This window comes from Equus asinus, chromosome 2 (assembly GCF_041296235.1).
Source record: "Equus asinus isolate D_3611 breed Donkey chromosome 2, EquAss-T2T_v2, whole genome shotgun sequence".
Classification (NCBI taxonomy): domain Eukaryota; kingdom Metazoa; phylum Chordata; class Mammalia; order Perissodactyla; family Equidae; genus Equus; species Equus asinus.
Window position 1 is genome coordinate 122191114 of NC_091791.1, and position 20735 is coordinate 122211848.

General features: G+C 42.4%; 1 protein-coding gene across 1 annotated transcript; it reads right to left on the reverse strand.

Moving 5' to 3' along the window:
• Nucleotides 1-1530: 1530 nt before the first annotated feature.
• Nucleotides 1531-15083, reverse strand: ANKRD34C (ankyrin repeat domain 34C). Its single transcript, XM_070497377.1, has 2 exons — nt 14597-15083; nt 1531-3419 (listed from the first exon to the last, which is right to left on the reverse strand). The coding sequence occupies exon 2, from the start codon at nt 3373-3375 to the stop codon at nt 1768-1770; it is 1608 nt and encodes a 535-aa protein (XP_070353478.1). The 5' UTR covers nt 3376-3419; nt 14597-15083; the 3' UTR covers nt 1531-1767.
• Nucleotides 15084-20735: the final 5652 nt, after the last annotated feature.

Genomic DNA, 20735 nt, shown 5'->3' on the forward strand with positions numbered 1-20735 from the left:
GGGGGATACTCAGGTAAATTTCTAGCAAATGTCATTATAAAAATGGTATGATATGTAGAGTTTCTATGGCAGAATTTATTTTACCTTACAAATGAGTTATAGGGCTCAGTATTTATAGAATCACTGAGGATCTCAAGAGGACACTTGAATTTTTCAGCTAGATTTTACTTTACTTTCTGTAGGATATTATGTATTATTTGAGATTTTGAGGCCTCAGGGGTCTGAAGAAGTAAATTGAAATTAGTTACATCTTATCCAGTTTCTTCCACCCTTGCCAGGCACAGTAACAGGCACTTTCATACGTTGTCTCATTTAATTCTCACCACAGCCTCCCAAGGGGTAGCATTAGTAACCCCTTTTTACAGATGAGAGAATGGAGGCTAAGAGAAGTTAAGATACTTCCTCAAGGTCACGCAGCAGGTAAATGATGGAACTGAGATGCAAATCCAAGGCTCAGAGCTTTTACTCTTTCCTCTATATGATGTTATCCCCAAGGACTGCTGAATTTTTTTAACCATAGAACAAATATATCTAAGCAGCATGAAATGAAAAATAGATGGGAAAATAACCAGGAATATCTTCATCTAAAATGTGGCTACATTATACCAAATGTGCTAAGTCTCTGCTTCCTGTCTTGGGTTTGTGCAAAGTAGTTAAAAGAGTTGTGCAGGTTATTTCTAAAAATCTCCCATTTCCTAATTCAGGCAAAGAAGAAGCCGGATGTTTCTTGCATTACCTAGCTAAGTGGTGGGGAAATGACCATGAGTATCCCCTAAAATTTTCAGGCTACAAAATTAAATGGTGCCCACTGCTTCTGGCCTAAGAACCATCCACTCTACCTTTTAATCATGCACATCCCGTCATCACTTATCACTCTGGTTTGGAGAGATCTCATCAAATTTTCTTAAGAATAATCAGAAAACATTTCTTATAGGTCTATTCTATAAATTGTGTCATGTTTGTCTCCAAATTAGTTCACAGACCCTGACTGTTTTCACAAGATTTCAACACGGAGCCTGTGTCAGGACAGGGGTGTGAGGGACAAGATTCATCTCTGAGGCACCAACTACTGTGACACATTACACTTTGGAGGACATATAGATGTGATATTTGGGGTCTCATAGCACATCCAAATTAGTCTGTGAACAAAGTACATTACCAGAGTTCTGGAAGATCTCGACCATGCTATGCTAGACAGTGCCCCAGGACATGGTAAGAGGCAGGACCCACATGCCTGAAACTTTGTGATGGGGAATTCTATTTCTACTCCTCCAGATGTAACTCAGATACTCAGATTTCATAACTTAGGGGCTGCTTTTGAGCTTCTGCACATTCTAACAAATATTAAAGCCTCATTTTCTTTTAGGCACTTTGTAGATTTATTACAAATGACATACTTCAAATACCATCTTTTGACTTAAATTACTGTTTGTCTGATAGAAAATAACTGGTGTCAACAGCCTTAGATCATTATCCTTGCTATGCTTATTTCAAATTCCAAAGGTTTTCTTCCTTTGGGGAATTTTTTTTGGTAATTTCATCTTCAAAACCCAATTATCCTGCACTCTTTTCAAATAGGGCTATAAAAACCCAGAGATTGTTTCCAAAGGAGAGCAGCATCCTGTTTCCTTATCTTCTGAAGCAGCCACACACCAACATTAAGGAATGATCAGAATGCACAAAATCTGCATGGCTGTGTTAGTCTAAATTATGGTACCATTCATAAACCATACAGATTTAAAAAAAAAAAACTCTCTTTAAAAGCTTCTAGGTCATGATTTCTTCGAAGTCAGACAACTGCTTCATCTGTTCAACTTGCATAGAATGCCTTCTGAGGAGCTTCTTTTTACTTCTCAACTCAACTCTCTTTGGTGAACTTGGAGCAACAGGAACCATGGATTTTAAGCCACCAGCAAGTGGAGAGGAAGGTTTGCTGCTAGATCTAACATCCAGGATAGGTGGGTTCAGATTTATATTTAAAGGTGGAAGGAAGCCAGGCCTAGTGTGAGAAATTCGGTCTAGTAGCAAAGTTCCAGAACCTCGTCTTTCTAGAAGATGTGGTGGCCTACGGCGCACTGAGCTGGGAGATGTGCTGGGCACGGTGTCCAGGGACTCCCGAGAGCCATGGAGAAGAGACAAGTGGGAGCTGTTGAGCTTCTTTCTATCTAAAGGTCCTTTGCCTGATTCAAGGGAAACGGAGTTGGATGGATCAGCCCCTGGCTGCAAATCTAAATCATAGAGGTCATTTTCTAGCTGTTTGAGGGATGCTGCATCTTTGAGTCCAGAGGGACCGGATGAGCTGATACCACCCTTCTCTTGGTCAACAGGGAGAGTTCCTCTTCTGGCCAGACGTGGGTGGGAAGCCTGACCTTTCTCATAGGCTGCCTTCCAGGATGCTGGTGCTGAAGAGGCTGAAATCTTCAGAACCTGCTCCGTGACCAGGGGGAAGAGGGTGAGGTCTTTGCCATCAATACTGTTGGTTCTGGAAAGGGGCCCCCTTTTGGGGAAGGACACATCACTAATGCTTTTGACGACCTCATTGTCGATGCTGGCACCATGGGTCTCATCCTGATGCATGGAGGCTGCCAGCACAGAGGGAGCGATCAGGCCCCAGGGTTCAGACTGGAGCCTCTTCAGTTGGGGTAAACGGGCCCTTTTGAGGTTCCCGACTTTCCTGGTGGGTGACTCGAGCTCATTAAGAGCCTTAGAGGTGTTGCAACCACTTGGGTGCCCTGTTTGGGGGCTGAAGAAGTCATCTTCCTTCTCACTGGGTGGACAGCCCAGGCCTGGAGCCTTCAGTTCAATATTTGAGGGAGATGCACACAGTGGAGGCGACTGTCTGTCTTCTACTTTGGGTGAAGGAGGGACATTAAGATACTGTTTGGTGGTTTTGGTGCCTGAAGATGATTTATCCGTTGTTATAATAATCACCTCCTTCCCTTTGGCTTTGCAGGCATCAAGGAGATGTTTTAGTGCATCTTTGTCATCTGCGTTAATTGCATAAACCAGGGCTGAAGCCCCAGTACGATCCTCGAGGCTGGGATCTGCTCCATTCTCCAGTAACAAGGAAACCACCTCTCCTCCAGCTCTTCTGATGCAAGCATGGATGAGAGCAGTCTTGCCAGACTTATCCTGAATATTGGGGTCTGCCCTATTGTCCAGCAGGTACTTCACCATCTTGGACTTGCTGATGCTTTGCTGGTCCACATGTTTGGTGATGCATGCCACCATGAGAGCTGTTTCACCTTTGTCATTGCTTTCATTGATATAAGCCCCTCCTTCTAGGAGAAGTCTGGTCAGCCTGAGCCTCCCCAGCCACACAGCCTTTAAAAGTGAGTTGCCATCAGTCCTCAGTTCGGTGTCATCATCCATCATACTGACTACAGCTTAGAGTCTCTGAGCCACAGTGGCAGTCAGACCTAGCAAGGGAAGAAGAGAGAAAAATGTCATGCATTCTATAGCTGATCTGAGCAGAGTGGTTGTTACAGGGTCTGGAAACAGTCATATCCCAGCCCGATCCCAAGTTAGCCTGCCTGGGTTACATTCTCTAACTTCTCTGAGTCAGTTTCTTCATCTGGAATATGTGTGTGTTTGGGGGGTGGGCATAGCAGTAAGCTACCTCATACGTCATTGTAAAGATTAAATGAGATAGTGTATGTAAGACACTTACCCACGTGTAAAGCAGTTGCATAATGCCAAGCATATAGTAAGCAATAGAAAATGCAAGCTGTCGTTGTTTTGACTGCACAATATTTACCACACATGTACTTTAAGAAACTTTGTTTAATGCCTGTCAGCTTCACTGAAATCGAAGTTCCATAAGGAAAAGTTTGTGTTTGTTTTGTTCACTGCTGTACCCTGAGCATTTGGCAATGATTCACACTTAATAGTTTACCTCACAAACAACTGTTTGATGGGTTGTGTTATGCATTGTTGTTCTTGGTGTGTATCAAAAAGACCAGTAGGAAACACACCAAAATCGCTATTTTACTCTGGGTATAGGATTATGGATAGTTTTCATTTTCTTCTTTCTGCTGTGTTACTGTCTTAATAGGGCAGACTCAGAAAAAATTATTGTAAAACAAAATCAATCCAGCTATCCCTTTCCGGGGTATAGTCCCTACTTTTCCAGCAGATGTCAGAATTCTCCTCCTCCTCTTTCAGACTTTCAGAATAGCTTGAATAATGAACACTACATCCTTCCCTCTGGTTGAGCAGATATGAGGCAGAGCGTGGACAGCGGATTGAATTTGTGCTCACAAACATCTCACCAGAAACAAAGTTCACACCAGAGCTGCCTCAGTTGAGGCTTGTCAAACCTGGGTTTTCTGTTTTGGTTCTCCCCTGTCAGTTACCTAATTCCCGTACTCAGAGCCTGCAAACTGGGTGTTACTTGAAAGGCCTTCCACAAATAAGAAGAGATGGGTGTTGCCCAGCACTGATGCCACCACCAGCCCGTGGGTCCCTCACTGGCCCGTGTCTCTTCCAGCATGGCCCCTCTGCATGCACTTTTTGTCCTTCCAGGCTTCCGTTGAGCAGATGGCCACAATTCCTGAGTTTTCCTCCTCATCTGATTCACACCATTCTTTCTCTTACTCCACCACCCTGAGTAGTTATTGATCAATTTATATTCCTCTATTAAATTGGAAGTCAAGAGTTTTTCTTGGCTGAAGTTGAGCCAAGAAATCCTTTTGGAATCCTTTCAAAATTTTTAATACATGAATAGATACTTGCTATTAAAAAAAAAAAAAGCCCAAACCACACTTAAGTATATAAAGAAGAAGTCTCCTTTACAAATCCCCACCCCTCCTTGAAGCCACTCTCCTCTTCAGAAGTAACGATGGTTAACAGCCTAGTGTATATCTTTCTGCTTCTCCCAAACGCATTGTTCTAATAAATACGTCTCAGCCTGCTCTTGTTGCAGTTGTTTATGTGTTCCTATGAGATTTTCCGTAAAAATACCACCACCCAAGGACACTGTATGTTATTAAATATATCCAAAATAAGTCTCTGCTTCTGTCTCTCCATCTCTATCCTTCTTTCTTCTCCAATCTCCTACTGATCTCTCTCTCTCTCTCTCTCTCTCATTCCTTGTGTGTGTGATGGCCTTTCTCCCTCTTCTCTTTGCATCATTTTAACTCCCCTGTGGTCCTACATATCATTTTATTAAAGTGCTGTGCATTGATAAGCTTGTTAGTCCCCAAGCTCTTGACATTTGAAGCATAATTTCCAAGGACCAAATAAAGGGAAGGGAACAAGTGGTGAAAACATACTGCTCTCCGTTCCATTGATGGGCCCTTCTGATCCAGGCCCCCCAACCCCAGCGTCGTCCCTGCTGATGCAGTCCTCTTCACGCTCCGTCTAGCTTAAAGTCTAGTTGTTTCTCAAATGCCCCATTTTTATTTTCCTTCCTCTTAGCACCGTTCATGTTTCTAACAATAAGGCCTCCCTGCTCTTCTTTAATTATTCATCATCCTTCAAACCTCAGCTCAAATGTTACTTCCTTTTTAATCAAGAGGAAAATCATTTAAGATCGAGGAGAGAGGGTTGAGTAAAATTACAACTGACTCATATGCAGACTATATAAAGAATGCCCACACATCACTTCCTCCAAAAGGAGATACACGAATGGCCGAGAAGCACATAAAAAGGTGCTCAGCCTTGTTAGTATTCAAGGAAAATCAAATTAAAGCACAATGAGATACCATTATACCCTCACCATCAGGGCTAAAATTAGACACACCGACAATACCAAGGATGGATGAGGATGGGAAGCAGAAGGAACCTGTTGGTGGGAGCATAAATTGGTTCCGCTAAACTGAACTAATGCATACACCCTGACCCAGTAATTCCATGTCTGGGTTTATATCTGCGGTAGATTGAAAAGCATGGCCACAAAGTCCTTCCATCCCAGTGTGCACATCCCTTGAAATGAGATATCGCCTCTCCTCCCAGCAAGAGGAGGAGTTGGAGTGACACTCCCCTTGCCAATAAAATGAGGTAGAGATAACTTTGTGCGACTCTTGAGGCAAAGCCTCAGTGGACCTTGCAGCTTCCAGATTTGCTCTCTTGAACCCAGCTACCATGTAAAGAAGTCTGGGCTATTCTACCAGAAAGGTCATGTGGAGCTCCAGTTGATAGCCCCAACTACCTCCCAGGGTGTGAGGGAGGCCGTCTCAGACCAGCCAGCGCCCAGATGGTTGCAAATGCAGGAGGCAACCCCAGTGAGGCCAGCATAAGAAGTTACCAGAGCCTGGTGCGAATTACAGGGATATGAGCAAATAAATGGTTATTGTTTTAAGCCATTCATTTTGGGATGGTTTGTTCACAATGAAGGATTACTGATAATATGTGTATGATAAATATGTGTAACAAAACATGTACAAAAATGTGCCTAGCAGCACTATTCATAAAAAGGAAAAACTAGAAACAACCCATCAAGAAGAAAACAGATAAAGAAATTATAGTATATTCATACACGGGAATACTATACACCATCTCTGCATTCTCTCTCTCTCACACACACACACGCATACACTGCACACAACACACCCAAAGAAAAAATGTATACTGCATCCCCTGGGTTCCTTAACACTTTGCAACTTTCTCTATTGGGGTATTGATCTTGTTAATCATCTGGGTCAGCCTCCTCCCCGGAACTCTGAGGCCCTTGAGGCAGGAATACTGTCTTTTCTCCCTCATCAGCTGTGTGATAACTGGAAAGTAGGATAAAGGAAAAGAGGGAGGAAGAGAAAAAGGAAAGGAAGGTAGGAAGGAGATGTGGATGGATAATTGGGTTACCTTTCTGTGTTGTGTGTGGTACAAATCACATACCTCTAAACTACCTCAAAGTCAAGGAAAGGAGGGAGGGAGGCAGGAAGGGAGGGAAGAGGATGGTATATCTAGGAGATGTTCTCTCCCTTCACTTGGAATCAGTGGCCACCTCCTCCCCCGAGCTTAGGCCTTTCCTTAATCCACTATCCCCAGCTCCTAAGGAGAAAGCAGGATGGAGGCAAAGCATCCAAGCTGTTTCCTGAGGTCTGGAATATCTAGCTCATCTATAGATATAACATCCTCTGTGCACAGCGAGCTATTTTTCAGGTTACCTATAACCCTTTTTTCACTGTGGGCTTCCCAACTGAAATTCTTTAAATGAATAAAATCCAAGAGCCTTATGTGAGGATAGAATCAGATCCTTACCTCGTTCTTGTAATTCTTGTAGCTCAGATAAAATGTGCTCAACTAACATTAACTGTTGGTGTGCTACATTTATCTTATGCTTTTCATCTCAAGAATATTGGGTTTATGGGCCGACCTGGTGCCATAATGGTTAAATTCGTGCTCTCTGCTTTGGCAACCCAGGGTTCATGGGTTCGGATCCCGGGTGCAGACCTACACACTGCTCATCAAGCCATGCAGCGACCCACATACAAAACAGAGGAAGATTGGCACAGATGTTAGCTCACTGACAATCTTCCTCAAGCAAAAAAGAGGAAGACTGGCAACAGATGTTAGCTCAGGGCCAATCTTCCTCACACAAAAAAAGAATATTGGGTTTAAAAGACTGCAGTTCACAGGGCTAATTGACAAGAGCCTTACAAATTATGCCAGACTCACTTTATGCATCATCCCAGATTTACATAGCTGTGTTTACTTCCCCTTCTCAGGATATTGGCCACTCGCCTTACTTTCTTGCCTGAGCGGCCTTAATAAGGTCCACATCTTTCCTACACTCTTAGAGTCAAGTCACTGCTGCTGGTGTCACTGCTACAGATGGCCAAGTCCCACACCTGGTTTTGACTGACCCAAAGAAACCAACTGTTGGAGAAACTGTTTCTCCAACAGCTGTGAGACAGAGGGTCTCATCAAGATGGCAGCATAGGCAGACTCTGAACTCACCTCCTCCCATGAACCCAACCAGGTTACAACTGTTCTTGGAAAAATTACGCTGGAGAGAAAACTGAAAACTGTATGAAAAGAACCCCCACAACAAGGGATAGTCCTGACTGAGGCAGAAGAGGCAGAAATTCCTTGTGGAGAGAAAAAAGTCACCTTTGCAAGCAGCAGAGTTTCATAGCCAGCCAGGCTGGAGCCACCCTAAGGTATGCAGCCATCCCTAGAGAAGTGGGGACCTTAGCGGGGGCACATTATCACTATAAGCATCCTTCAGACTCAGCATAACTGAGACAAGTGTCCTACTGTCTGGCTTCACTGGCTATTAACTGCAACAGGGAATACCCCCAGAAAAGCTATTGGATGAAAGACAAAACCCAGCTCTTACAGGGCTCAGGCACAAATTCACCCATCTCAGAGAACAACCGAAAATCACCAGAAAGGAAGCTGCACAGTCCTTTGGTGAAAAGAGACTCACCTGGTAGGTTCTGGGTGCATCTCAGTGAGAGATGAGACCTCTCCAGAGACTGAGACATTGGTGGCAGCCATTGTTGTGACCTAGTATAGGTGGTCTGACAGAGACGCTGGCAGATGCCATTGAAGTTCTTCCCTTGTCCTGTTAGCCCAGGGGTTTGCCAAACTCACTAGAGCATAGATTTAATCTAGTTCAACCAGGGCAGACAGCCTGCCTTAGGGACTGGCCCCACCCAATGGCAAGCCCTCAGGCTACTAGTCAGCCTGCATTGACTGGGTGCCTGGATCCTCTTCAGGCAGGCAACTGTGTCCACCTCTGTGGGGCAGGGCCTGTGTGAGGACCAGGTGAACTGTGGGAGGCATTGGTGGAGAGGTGGGGGCCTCTGCAGTGGGGTGACTGGGTATGCTCCAGGGGATCAGGAAGTGTGCATGGGCCGGGACTGTGTTGATGGTGTGTGTGTGGACCTGTGGGGGTGGAGCTTATCAGTGGCAGAAGGCCTATGCTTCACAAACAGCCACAAAGGGGATCAGTCCCACCTTCCAAAGCCTGAAACAATTGGGTTCTCCCATGACTAGGGCCAGCCCCACTCAACTACAATCCTAAGAGAGCTGACAACAGCCTTGCAGACCTGAGGCCCACAGCAACTGTAAGCCCCTGATCCTAGCAACCAGCTACATGGGGTACCTACTCAATTAACAGGAAAACTGCAACAGGAGTGTGCTATTACATCTTGCAGTCAATGGTGCTGGGGCTCCCCAAACTCAGTTTAGAAACAGCTGGCCAGGGAGAGAAAGAGTAGACTCCCTGGGTACCTGCAGTAGGGGTAACCCTGCCACAGCAGAAGGACACAAGTAGACCAAACAGAGGTCACTCCTGGATCATTTGGACTGGTGACAAGAGGGAAATACATGGTTGGGCGTCAAAAGGCATCTCTTACATAAGGCCACTTCTCCAAGATCAAGAGACATAGCAGACTCATCTAATAGATAGATATAACCACAGAGAAAGAGGCATAATGAGGAGGCAAAGGAATACTTTCCAAGCAAGGAAACAGGACGAAAACCCAGAAAAGAACTAAATGAAACAGAAATAAGCAATCTACCTGACGAAGAGTTCAAACAAAACTCACAAGGAGCTCACGGATATTGAAAGAAGACTGGATGAACACAGTGAGAATGTCAACAAAGAACTGGAAAATGTAAAAAAGAACCAATCAGAAATGATGAATACAATACTGGAAATGAAAAATTCACTAGAGGGACTCAATGGCAGAGTAGATGATACAGAAGAACGGATCAGTGAGCTGGATGAAAGACTAGAGGAAATCACCCAAGCTGAACAGATAAAAGAAAAAGAATTAAAAAGAATGAGGACAGTCTAAGGGAACTCTGGGACAACATCAAGCACACTAACATTTGTATTATAGGTGTCCCAGAAGGAGAAGAGAGAGACAAAGGGGCAGAGAATGTATTTGAAGAAATAATAGCTAAAAACTTTCCTAACCTGAGGAAGGAAACAGACATCCAAGTACAGGAAGCACAGAGAGCACCAAACAAGATACACCCAAAGTGTGGCCCACATCAAGACACATTATAATTAAAATGTCTCCAACAGGTGCCTGGGGAGACAAGGACACTCAGCCAGGAAGTGTGGGGGAGTGAAACCTTTCTAGAGCAAATGTCGACCAATAGAAGTTTGGGGGTAGGAGGCAGATGTCAGGTAAACTCATTTTCCTTTCTTCCCCAAATAGCCTGGTTTTGGTGGGTTTAAAAGATTTTAGTGGGATGCAATAGATTATACCACTTCCACAAGACTGAGCAATCAATGCACTTATCATCTAGCTGTGGCTAGCTCAATAATGTATTTCTTGTATCTGCTCTTCCTCTTTCCTTGACTCACTTTTTACTTCACCTCATTTCTACTTCCCAGGGTTTAAAACCCAATCAAGTGTTAATATGTATGTTTTGCAGGCTGGTGCCAACTGTCTCCCTTGAAGCATCAAATGCCCCCTTCAAGAAGATCTTTCCCCTATTTAATAGATGAGGAAGCTGAAGCCAAGAGTGAAGAAGTGGCTTGCCCATGGACATTCAGAGATCAGTGGGCAACTCCTCTGAGATTTTATGCCAGCTCACAGTGGTCCCTTATCTCTGACATCTATCCCCCAACACAGTGTTCAGCTTTTGGCAGGTGAGTTTGTACTGTTTGACCTGCCCCATGTGCATGACTGACTCAACCTTGGGTGGAATTTGGAATTGAGACTTAGAAACACCAATTTTCCTGGGCTGTTTGTAGGAACTGTAGTGTTAGGAACTCTGGATAAAAGGCTGCATTCGGGGGGGTAGCCACATGCGCAGAGAAGCAGAAAAGCTGACGTGCACAGGAAGAAGAGTGAGGCCAACACACTAAGAAGCTGAAATGAGAGGTGGAGAGAATCCGCTCTCTCTTGAGAGATTTAACTCCCTTTGGAGTCTGTGAATACTCTAGAAACCTTCTAATAAACTACCACATTTTGTTTATGATAGCTTGAATTAATTTCTATCACTCATAATAAGGTAAACCTTGACTAAAACACTGGCATTACTTGCTCATTCATTCATTTATTTACCGTCAAACATATATTGAGTATCTACGCCATGCTGGGTGTTAAGGACAAAGAGATGTACAGAATTCAGGATTGGAAGGGTGAGACTGGAGGCTGGAGGTCACCTAAGAGCCTCTGAGCGATGAAGTGGATCAGAACCACCAAAGTGAGGAGGTTAAGAAAGAACCAAGCTGGAGAAATGTTCAAAGGGTAGAATTGAATGGTGATTCAACTCCCATTGGATGTGAGAGTCAACCAAAATCTAATTTACTTTAATTTGGGAATTTATTTCCTATTGTGCATCACAGAGAATAAATATTAAGAACAGCTAATGCTGGAAAGATCAGATGCCTTTCAGGGTTTCTAAGCTTGTTGGAGGGAAAGGAAGCAATCTTGATTGAAAAGAGCTGACATATGCCCAGACTTTTGAAATCCCATCCACTTTGGCTACTCTAGGCACCACATTTTTATCTGTAAAAATTAGCAACCCCAAAGGGCTTTTTTTGTGTGTGTTTCAGAAGAAGAGTAAGCTGAGATGTGAGCATATTTGCCTGGTTCCTTCCCTGTCATGCTCCCTTCTCCACTCTCTTCATTCCCTTCAGTACTCAGGGCTGTGTGTGGTTTACTCAAGTCTACTACCATGGTGGCTAAGAGACCTTCCAAAGGCACAGGTACTGGAAAAGAAGTGCTGAAAACTAAAATGTCACCGACACCAAAGAAATAAAATGATGCTTTCTCTGAGGGAGGGGGTAGATGGTGAAAGTGTTTACCATTTTTGTCCGGAAGCCTCTGGATTATTTTATTGTCCACAAAATTCTGGAAGTCTTAGATTTTTGAAGCTGAGATGAACCACCTTGCTCAATGTTTCCCAGTTTAGAAATAGGAAATTTAAAGACAGAGATGGAGTCTTTTATCTCATTGAATCCAGGCTCTTTCACTCCCATGCCTTTGCAGATCTTTAGCCTGAGTAGTGTAAGACCAAGGCTATGCAGAAATGGGCTGAGGGCAAAAGGTGGCCCACAGTTTTGTATTGCTTGACTGACAGTGTTTTAATTTTTTTTGATCTGACTATTTTAAGATGGTTTATTCATTGTTCAATTTGATAAAGGCCCTGCTGTTCTTCGTAGTGTTGCAGCTGGCCTGATTCACACATTCAAGTTACTTACCTAACCTCTGTAGGTATGTGGGTTTATGACACTAGGCATAAAAGCAAAATAAGTGGAATGCAAGTAACAATGCTGTGTTTTTGTTCTTCCCATCACTTCCTAGCTTCTTACCTCTACAGGTTGTTAGGTAGCTCAAATGAGCTGATGGATGTAGAAATGCTTTTTATAAATTTTAAAGTTTTACCATGCTTGTGTTAGCCATTATAAATAATGTAACTAATAATTACATCAGTGCGGATAAAATACCATTTGTTTTATCTCCCCTTCCTTGAGTCACATCGGCATCATATTTCCAGCTGAACTTCCCTGGTTTGGCACAGTGGTAAATCTTTCAGAGGGTTGAGGCATTGCATTCGGTTTCAAGATTACTTATATTTGACCAAATAGAAAAATAATGCAAAAAATGAGGGGCAACAGACTCTGTAAACTTCCTTATATTCCCAAGAAAGGGACTGAATAGACACTTTTTGTACTTACTGACTCAAGTTTCTAGGACGTTATAATATGCATATTTTGTATTCATCTTATTTCTGGCTATAGCATTAATCTTGTTTCTCCTCTATTTTTTCAATTACTTCTAACATATGTATGTAAACCTGACATCTTGTGGATCTTTATAAATTGCTTTAAATTCTTTGTAGAACAAAATAGAATATAATTAATGAACATTTATTAGGATTGATCCATATGAAGTTGCTGTTTCTGTAGGTCAAAAGTGGTAAAAAAGAATCATCAGTTTCACATGGCTCAGCCTGATATTTACAGTACTGTAATCAAAATATACTTTAGTGCTGTAATTGCTCCATAATCCAAGTTCTTGTGGATGTACCAGTCATGGTGGAAGAATTACAGGATAGAGAGTCAGGAGACCTGGACACTAATCCCCGCTCTGCTACTAGGTAGCTGAGTAAGGAGGGAAATGCATTATTTTGCCAGATGAATAGAACTCCAATTCTGCCTTACAAGATTGTTATAAGGATCAAATGATAGGCCATATGTGAATACTATCTACAAAATCCTATAAAATCTAAGTGATTATTTTATTGAGTTGAACTCATCCAGAATCCTACCTCTGAGCCCTGCTCTGTGTCATGCCCAGCCCCCTCTGTGGAGTGCCACTAGTGTTCTTTACCAATTCTCTTTCTCTTCCAATCACCTGCTCCCTCCCTTCTTGCCTCCACCACCCAACCACAATTTGCAGCTTGTTGAGTCTTGCCACATACATGATCTCTTTGACCACCCTCCCCGGATACTTCTGCAAAGGAAGAATTATTATCCTAATTTTACAGATACAGAGCCTGAAAGTTCAGACACATTAAGTAATTTTGCCCAAAAGCACACGTTTGTAAGTGGTACAGCTTTGATTCAAACTCTGTTCCTCTGATCCCAAGTTCAGAGTTATTTCACAGAGGGAATTCCACTCAGGCACAGCTCCCCACCACTGTAGCCTGGTGTGGTGTTTAAGAACACAGCTATACCATTTGGTGGTTGTACAAACTTGAGCAAGTTAGCCTCTTTTGCTTTAGTTTTCTCGTCTGTAAAATGGGGATAGTGGTACACAAGCTTGCGGTGTACTAAAATGATAAAATAACCCACGTAGAGCACTTAGTACAGGCCCTTGGCACATGGTAGGCGCTCAATAAATGTTAGATTTTGAAGGAGTTTGGGTACATCTTTCAAAATCCAGGAGGCCACGCCATTCAGTTATAGTATTCGCGGCAACTTGGGGGCTATCTTTATACTCCGCCTCTTCCTTCTGCAGTCACGGGAAGCAGTTAGAAGCAGATCAGATATTGAGCTCCACGTTTGCTTTTGTGATTCTAGTATCCTTTCTCCCGGCTCTGGGGGCGGCATTACGTAGCCGCCCGCGGCAGAGAGCAGTGGTGGCCTGGGGCAAGGAGCCGGGAAGCCCTGAGCTCCCCGGGCGCCCCGCGAGGCCGGGCAGACTCTGTCCGAGGTTCTGAAAGCCGCGAGTTCCGGGCGCTCCCGCAACGTGTGCGGGCGTCCATTGTTGCCAGTGTCCGGGCATCTTCGAGAAAGCCGCGTATGGGTGAAACCAGGGCGGTAAGTGCTTCTCCCAGCCTTTCTCTGGAAGGCTCAAATTCTTATTCTTTACAATTTCTAGCCCATTTTCAGGATCATAACCTCTCACCGCCCGTTCCTCTTGGGTTTCTGCAAAGATTTAGACTTTGCTCCCCCTTCAGTTACTGCAGAAATTCAGACGCCTATCACCCAGCCCCGCCTCGCAACCATTTCCTACAAAAATTCAACCCCCTACGCATCTCATCCCCACGCGTCCATGCAAAAATTAAAAATTTTAAATCCGTCTTCCACTCCCGTCCCCCACAATTTCCTGTGATAAAAGCAGACTCTCTCCTACCAGCTTCCCACTCCTGCCTGCAGCTAAACAGCGGGACTTACTTCTTGGGTGCTCAAGGTCCTACCCAGGTGGCCAGTGGAGACCCCTGGGAGTGTGCTTACCTGGTGGGGACGCTCACCAAGCGAGGCCACCTGGGTCCAGGCCACAGGTAGTATCATTACTCCAAAAGCAAAGTCAGGGGGCGCCTGGCACCCCTGCCCGGGGATGCGTGTTGACTATCAAAAGGCACTGCCAGGCTGAACTGGCGCCGGGACCTGGGGTTACCCTAGGCCTCGCGGGTTCTGTTGAGTGACTTGCCCAGAACTTCTTCAAGGTACATAAATAAAACCTCTGCGTCAGTTTCTTCGAATCACGTCTCGCTCTTCCAAGTTGCAGTGGGAACAGGGGAGTTTTTTTTAAAGAGAAAGAAGGAAGCATGAAAGAAAGATAAGAACTGTCTGCAGTTCTGGTTTGCAGGTCTCCTGCGCAGCCCCAGCCCTCCAGCTCCGTCTTCAGCTCTACTGGCTGACGAGGCACTGCTGCCCGCTGGTGCCTGAGAGCATCTCGCTAGCCGCGACGGGAGAGGGTTGTGTGGGTGTGTGTGCTGGAGAGGAAGGAGGAAGGAGGAAGGAGGGGGCAACGGGGGTGGAGAAGTGTACCTGCAGCTGAGGGATCAGGCGCCCGCTGCCCCGCCCCTTCATCCCCAGCTCTTTGGGGCTCCGGACCCGTTTAACAAAGCTTGAGCCGCTTTGAGCCCTAGAGAGTGAGCGCATTTCGGGCGCGGCGACTCTTGGATCAGGAGAAGTGAGGGGACGTTCCCAAAGTATGACACTGCAGATCCCAGTCCGGGGTAGGGATTTGAACTCGTGTCGCCTTTGTTCTTTCCGCTGCTCTAGCTTCCTCTGGTTTCCTTCATAAAACGCCCTCGGATCTCAGGATGCCTGTTCACAGTGTGGGAAGCAGAGAGAGAGAAGGGGAGCTAGTAAGACTTGGGAGGAATCTCTTATCATTGCTGGTTTCCACAGATAAACCATAGGGTTCCATTCTAACTCCATCCTTTAATCCAACTCCTGCTTATTCCCAGGACTTCCCGTGGAGCCACTTACCAACAATTTTTGTTTCCTTTATAACAAAAGTAATTCATGGTTGTGGTATATGACTCAAAACACAGGGCATTCTATTTAGAAAGTGAGTGCACCCCTCCACCCTAGCCTCTGGGCCTCCTTCCACACTAGTCGGTTCCCAGAGGTAACCTGTATTTGCAAACAACGAACCTACTGATACAGCTGATTGAATCTATTGATATAGCTACTAATTATCTAGATATATATTCACATATGGGTTCCATTTTTCCTATTAAAAAAAGTCCTACTTCTTCTTGAATCGATTTTACTCATTTACATTTTCCCAGAAAATTGTCCATCTCATTTACAATTTCAAACTCACCAGAACAAGGGTACAACTAGTATTACCTTACAATTTTTCGTCTCCTCTGAAATTGTTCTTATACTCTTTTCATTCCTAATATTGTTTATTTGTGTTTTCTTTCCCAATCCTCAATTTTCTTTTTTTACCAAACATGTAGGAGGGTTGTCAATATTACTGATCTCTTAAAAGCATAAATATTATTCTGTAATTTGCTTTTATTTCTTAGTGTTTCCATAGTATCACTTATGGAAATGTATTTTTAAGCACTGAATAGTGTTTTGGAGTCTTTCCCTGTAAAGCAATTTCAAGGTTTTGTGTAGTCAAGTCTTATCTTTCATGGCTTCTGGATTTCCTGTCTTGCTTAGGGAGACTTCCTACCCCAGGATCACAAGAATAGTTCCCTAAATGTTCTGGTAATTTATAGTTTTGTTGTTGTTGATGGTGATGATGATGATGATGATGATATCATCATTTAGAATTATCAATTCTGGAAATTATGCTTGTACATAGGGTAAGGTAAGGCTCTGATGAAGATGAGAAGCCAACTGTCCCAACACCAATTCTCAATAGTTTATCCTCCTCTCACTGATTAGAAATGCCTCCTTTAACTGTATACCACTTTATATTCCCCCAACTCTATTTGGTCAATGTATGTTCTTTTGCAAAAACACTGCTGGATTGGAATTATTTATTCATTTTAGGATTTTTTTTTTGCATCTGTATTAATAAGTAAAATTATTTCCTTTTTCTTTCTTAGATGATGGTGGGATTCTCATTCAGATTTGATACAAGGTTAGGCTAACTTCCTAGGATGATTTTCAAAGCATTCTGCTGTAAAAATACACACTGGTGTTTTTAAATTATCAAGATAATTGTTTGTTCATTGACAATGTAATAGAATACATCCACAAGACCATCTGAGTTTGACGAATTTTAGAAGGATAGATCTTTGATTATTTTTTCAAATTCATTGATGACTAATGGAGTATACATTATCTGACTCTTTTTGAGTCAATTTTTGGTGATTTATATTTGCCTAGAAATAGTCGATCTCATTTAATTTTCAAATTTATTTACATAAAGCCACAAATAGTACTTTCTTATAATTTTTCGTCTCTGAATCTGTCCGTATGTCCCCTTTTCATTCCTGATTTTGTTGTTTTCCCCTTATTATTTTTGGCGTTTATATCTAATGTTATTCTGCTCTGGTTGAATTATGTGATCTACACAATTTTCACTTTGTGGCCATGACTGATTAAAATATTCAAAGAATGTTCTTCCTCATACTCAATAAAGAAAAAAATGGGCATTCTGTGTTTTTGGATATGAACAATACACATACACCTGTGAAGTTAACTGCCTAATATTACCTTCTATATCTTCACTTCGTACTGCAAAGCAGCAGAGCTTACTGGTTAAGAACAGACTCTGAAGTGAGACCGCCTGGATTTAAATCCCAGCTCAACCACTTCCCAGCCATGGGATCTCTGGCGAGTCACTAAACTGCTCTGTGCCTCAGTTTCCACCTCCATGAAATTGAGTTAGTAATAGTAAGAGCTTCATAGGGCTGGGACAAGAGTTAATAAATGTAAAGTGTTTAGTGCAGTATCTGGTAGACAATAAGCACTATATATGTCTACCTAATCTACTAATATTCAAATTAAACTGTTAAATTCCCCTGGGATGCTTGAATTCGTTTATTCAGAAAAAAATTTATTGAGTCTGGGCTATGTGACCTCATCTGCTTTCCTTTGCATTCTAGAGATTCAGCTGTGAACAAAAAAGACAAGTTCTTTGCCTTCATGGCGGGACCTTCTAAAGATCAAGATTTGTTAGCATTTGTGTCTGTGTGTGTGTGTGTGTGTGTGTGAATCAGTGTTCTGCTGTTCCATGCCACTCATTTCGTACAAGAGAATAAGAGGCAAAAGGCCTTTTGGTGGTATCTTCTGGTGGTATCTCAGCCACTTACCCAGAGATGTACTTTATATGCTAGAGACACAATTAAAAACAACAATAACAATAATCATTCATAGTAGCAATAAATGCTTTTGAATCCCTACTATAGTCAAAGCCCTCCAGCCACAGACCTCCAGGAACACACCTATAATTGAGCAAGTTGGATTTATTGTAGCAAGGGAGAAGGCACACTGTGGGAAGTAGGGGGCATCTCAGTGAGAAGGTGCTAGAAAGGACACGTTATAGAATTTGGGCTTTGGTTAGGAGATTGGGAGAGGGTTCACGCCACTCTTACCAGAAGAGAATCACTCAGATGGTATTCTGACACCACAAAGAAAATTATAGTAATCCTTGCTGCCATGGTTCCCTATGCACTCTGAGGGTTTTGTTTGTTTGTTTGTGTTATTTAGATATAATTGACATAAAACATTTTATTGGTTTCAGACGTACAACATAATGATTCGATTTATATATATTGCAAAATGATGACCACAATAAATCTAGTTAACATCTGCTGCCATACATAGTTACAAAAATTTTTTTCTTGTGATGAAAACTTTTAAGATCTACTCTCTTAGCAACTTTCAAATATGTGCTACATATTGTTAACTATAGTCCCCATCTGTACATTACACCTCCATGACTTATTTATTCTATAGCTGGGCATTTGTACTTTTTAACCCTCTTCTCCCATTTCGCCCACTACCCACCTCCCCCCGACCCCATGCCTCTGGTTCCCACCAGTCTGTTCCCTGTATTCATGAGCAGACCCTCTGTTTTGAGCCAGGGAAAGCGTCATGTTTATTTCCCATTCTTGAGCAGTTTCCCTGCACAGTCTATTTTCAGTCAGTCATTGTCCACAGGAAAGAGAAAGACAGACTCAGAGGTGAGCCCTGGGCTTCTTAGCTAGAGCTGTTAGCAGGGAGCCTTAAGAGCTATTTAATTGATTATATCTACATAGATTGGGAGGCTAAGTTCTGGAACAATGAAGTGGTTTCCCAAGATCACACAGCAAATCAACATCAGGGCTGCCAGGTCTCCTGAGACCAGCATTGTGGGATTGGATGTGTTCCAGACTATTATAATTTTTTAAATAACTTTTACTGGATTGTTATTACAAATGTGTTACAGGTATATTCTAGAAAATACAGATAATATATGGACTTATTCATCCAGCCCTTTTATTCACCTTTTAATTTTAAAAAATAGTTTCTTTCAAATGTTTTTATTGTACATTTAAATCACTTAGAGATGCATTTTGCTGCAAGTAACAGACAACCCCATCTTAAGCAAAGAAGGACATGTTTTCTCACGTAACAAAATGTCTGAAGGTGGGCAGTTGCTGCTGATGGTTCAGAGGCTCGAAATTGTCAGGGCCAACAGAGTGCCTGTGGGCTTTCCCTTGCGTTTGCTAGAAGGCTGCTGACAGCTCCAGCCGTAACATCCACAGTCCAGACAGGAAGACTGGAAAGGAATGGAGCCAGTCACATCTGGCCCTTTCGTCAAAAGAGCAAAACTTTCCCCGTGGTATATCTCACAGCCAACTTCTCCTTGAATCTTTCTATTGAAAATGGGTCATATGCAAGAGATGTTGAGAAAATGGAAAGCAAGATTGCTATGACTGGCTTAGATGAGGAAATAATTCCTTGGTCTGGTTTAATGCCACTTCAAATAAAATAGAATTCTGTTAGCAAGAAAATAAATAGGAAATGGATAGTGTGACTGTCACAGCGCTTGTTATTAAAAACTTGAAAATGCAGAGGAACAAGAAAAAAGACTACATATAATCTTTATAGTATATAAGTATAATTTACAAAACTAGAATTAAACAATACAGTACATTGTATTCATCTTATATCCCTTCTTTTCTTCCTTAAAAAATCAGCTATCGGGGGCGGCCCAGTGGTGTTGTGGTTGGGTGAGTTGGTGCTATGCTTTGGTGGCCTGGGCTTTGCGGGTTCAGATCCAGGCACGGACCGACACACTGCTCCTCAAGCCATGCTGTGGTTGCCTCCCACATACAAAATAGAGGAGGACTGGCACAGATGTGAGCTCAGGGCTGATCTTCCTCAAAAGAAAAAAATCAGCTATAAAGCTATCAATTTAGATTATATTTTTTTACTTTGGAATTTCTTTCCATATCATCACATGCTATTCTGTTACTTCATTGTTAATGGCTGCATTATATTTTAGTGTATTCATGAACTATAATTTCTTTAACCCACACTCTGTTTAAGATGTAAAGGTTTCACATAGTTTCTCTCTGTTGTAAATAACACCACAATGAAGATCCTTTAAGTAATCTTTTTCAAATTTCAGAATTATTTTCTTAGAGCAAAATATTTGAGGTTTTAGACTAAAAGGTATGAAAATTTTTAATATTTTTGATACGGATTACAAATGTATCCTCTGGAAAGATTGTCCAAATTTTCATTTCCCGTTGCTCATGGTTAAATGCAAACTCACCCACACTGGGACTCATCATTAAAGAAATTTGCCAATGTGATCATTTAAAAATGTGCTAGGTTATTGTTTTGATTTGTATTTCTTTTATTACTGGTCAGGTTGAATTTTTTTAAATGTTTATTGCCTATCTTTCTGTAAATTGCTCATTTATGTCTTTGAATCATTTTTTGGTTGGTGTTGGTGATTCAAAGTTGATTAGAAAATAGACATAAAGTAAATAAAATTGTTCATAATTTCCCTCTGCAGAGATAATCACTATTATTTATCTGTTATTCATATGGGTTATATATTTGTTTCTCTCTCTCTCTCTCTTTCATCTCCCATTCATCCATCTATTTTTTGATCTATCTATCTACGTATCTATCTTTTTTATTATTTCCTTTGGATAAATACCCAAAAGTCAGATTTCTG

Excerpts from the sequence above, each read along its gene's own strand:
- ANKRD34C (XM_070497377.1), bottom strand. The coding sequence starts at position 3,375 with ATGATGGATGATGACACCGAACTGAGGACTGATGGCAACTCACTTTTA.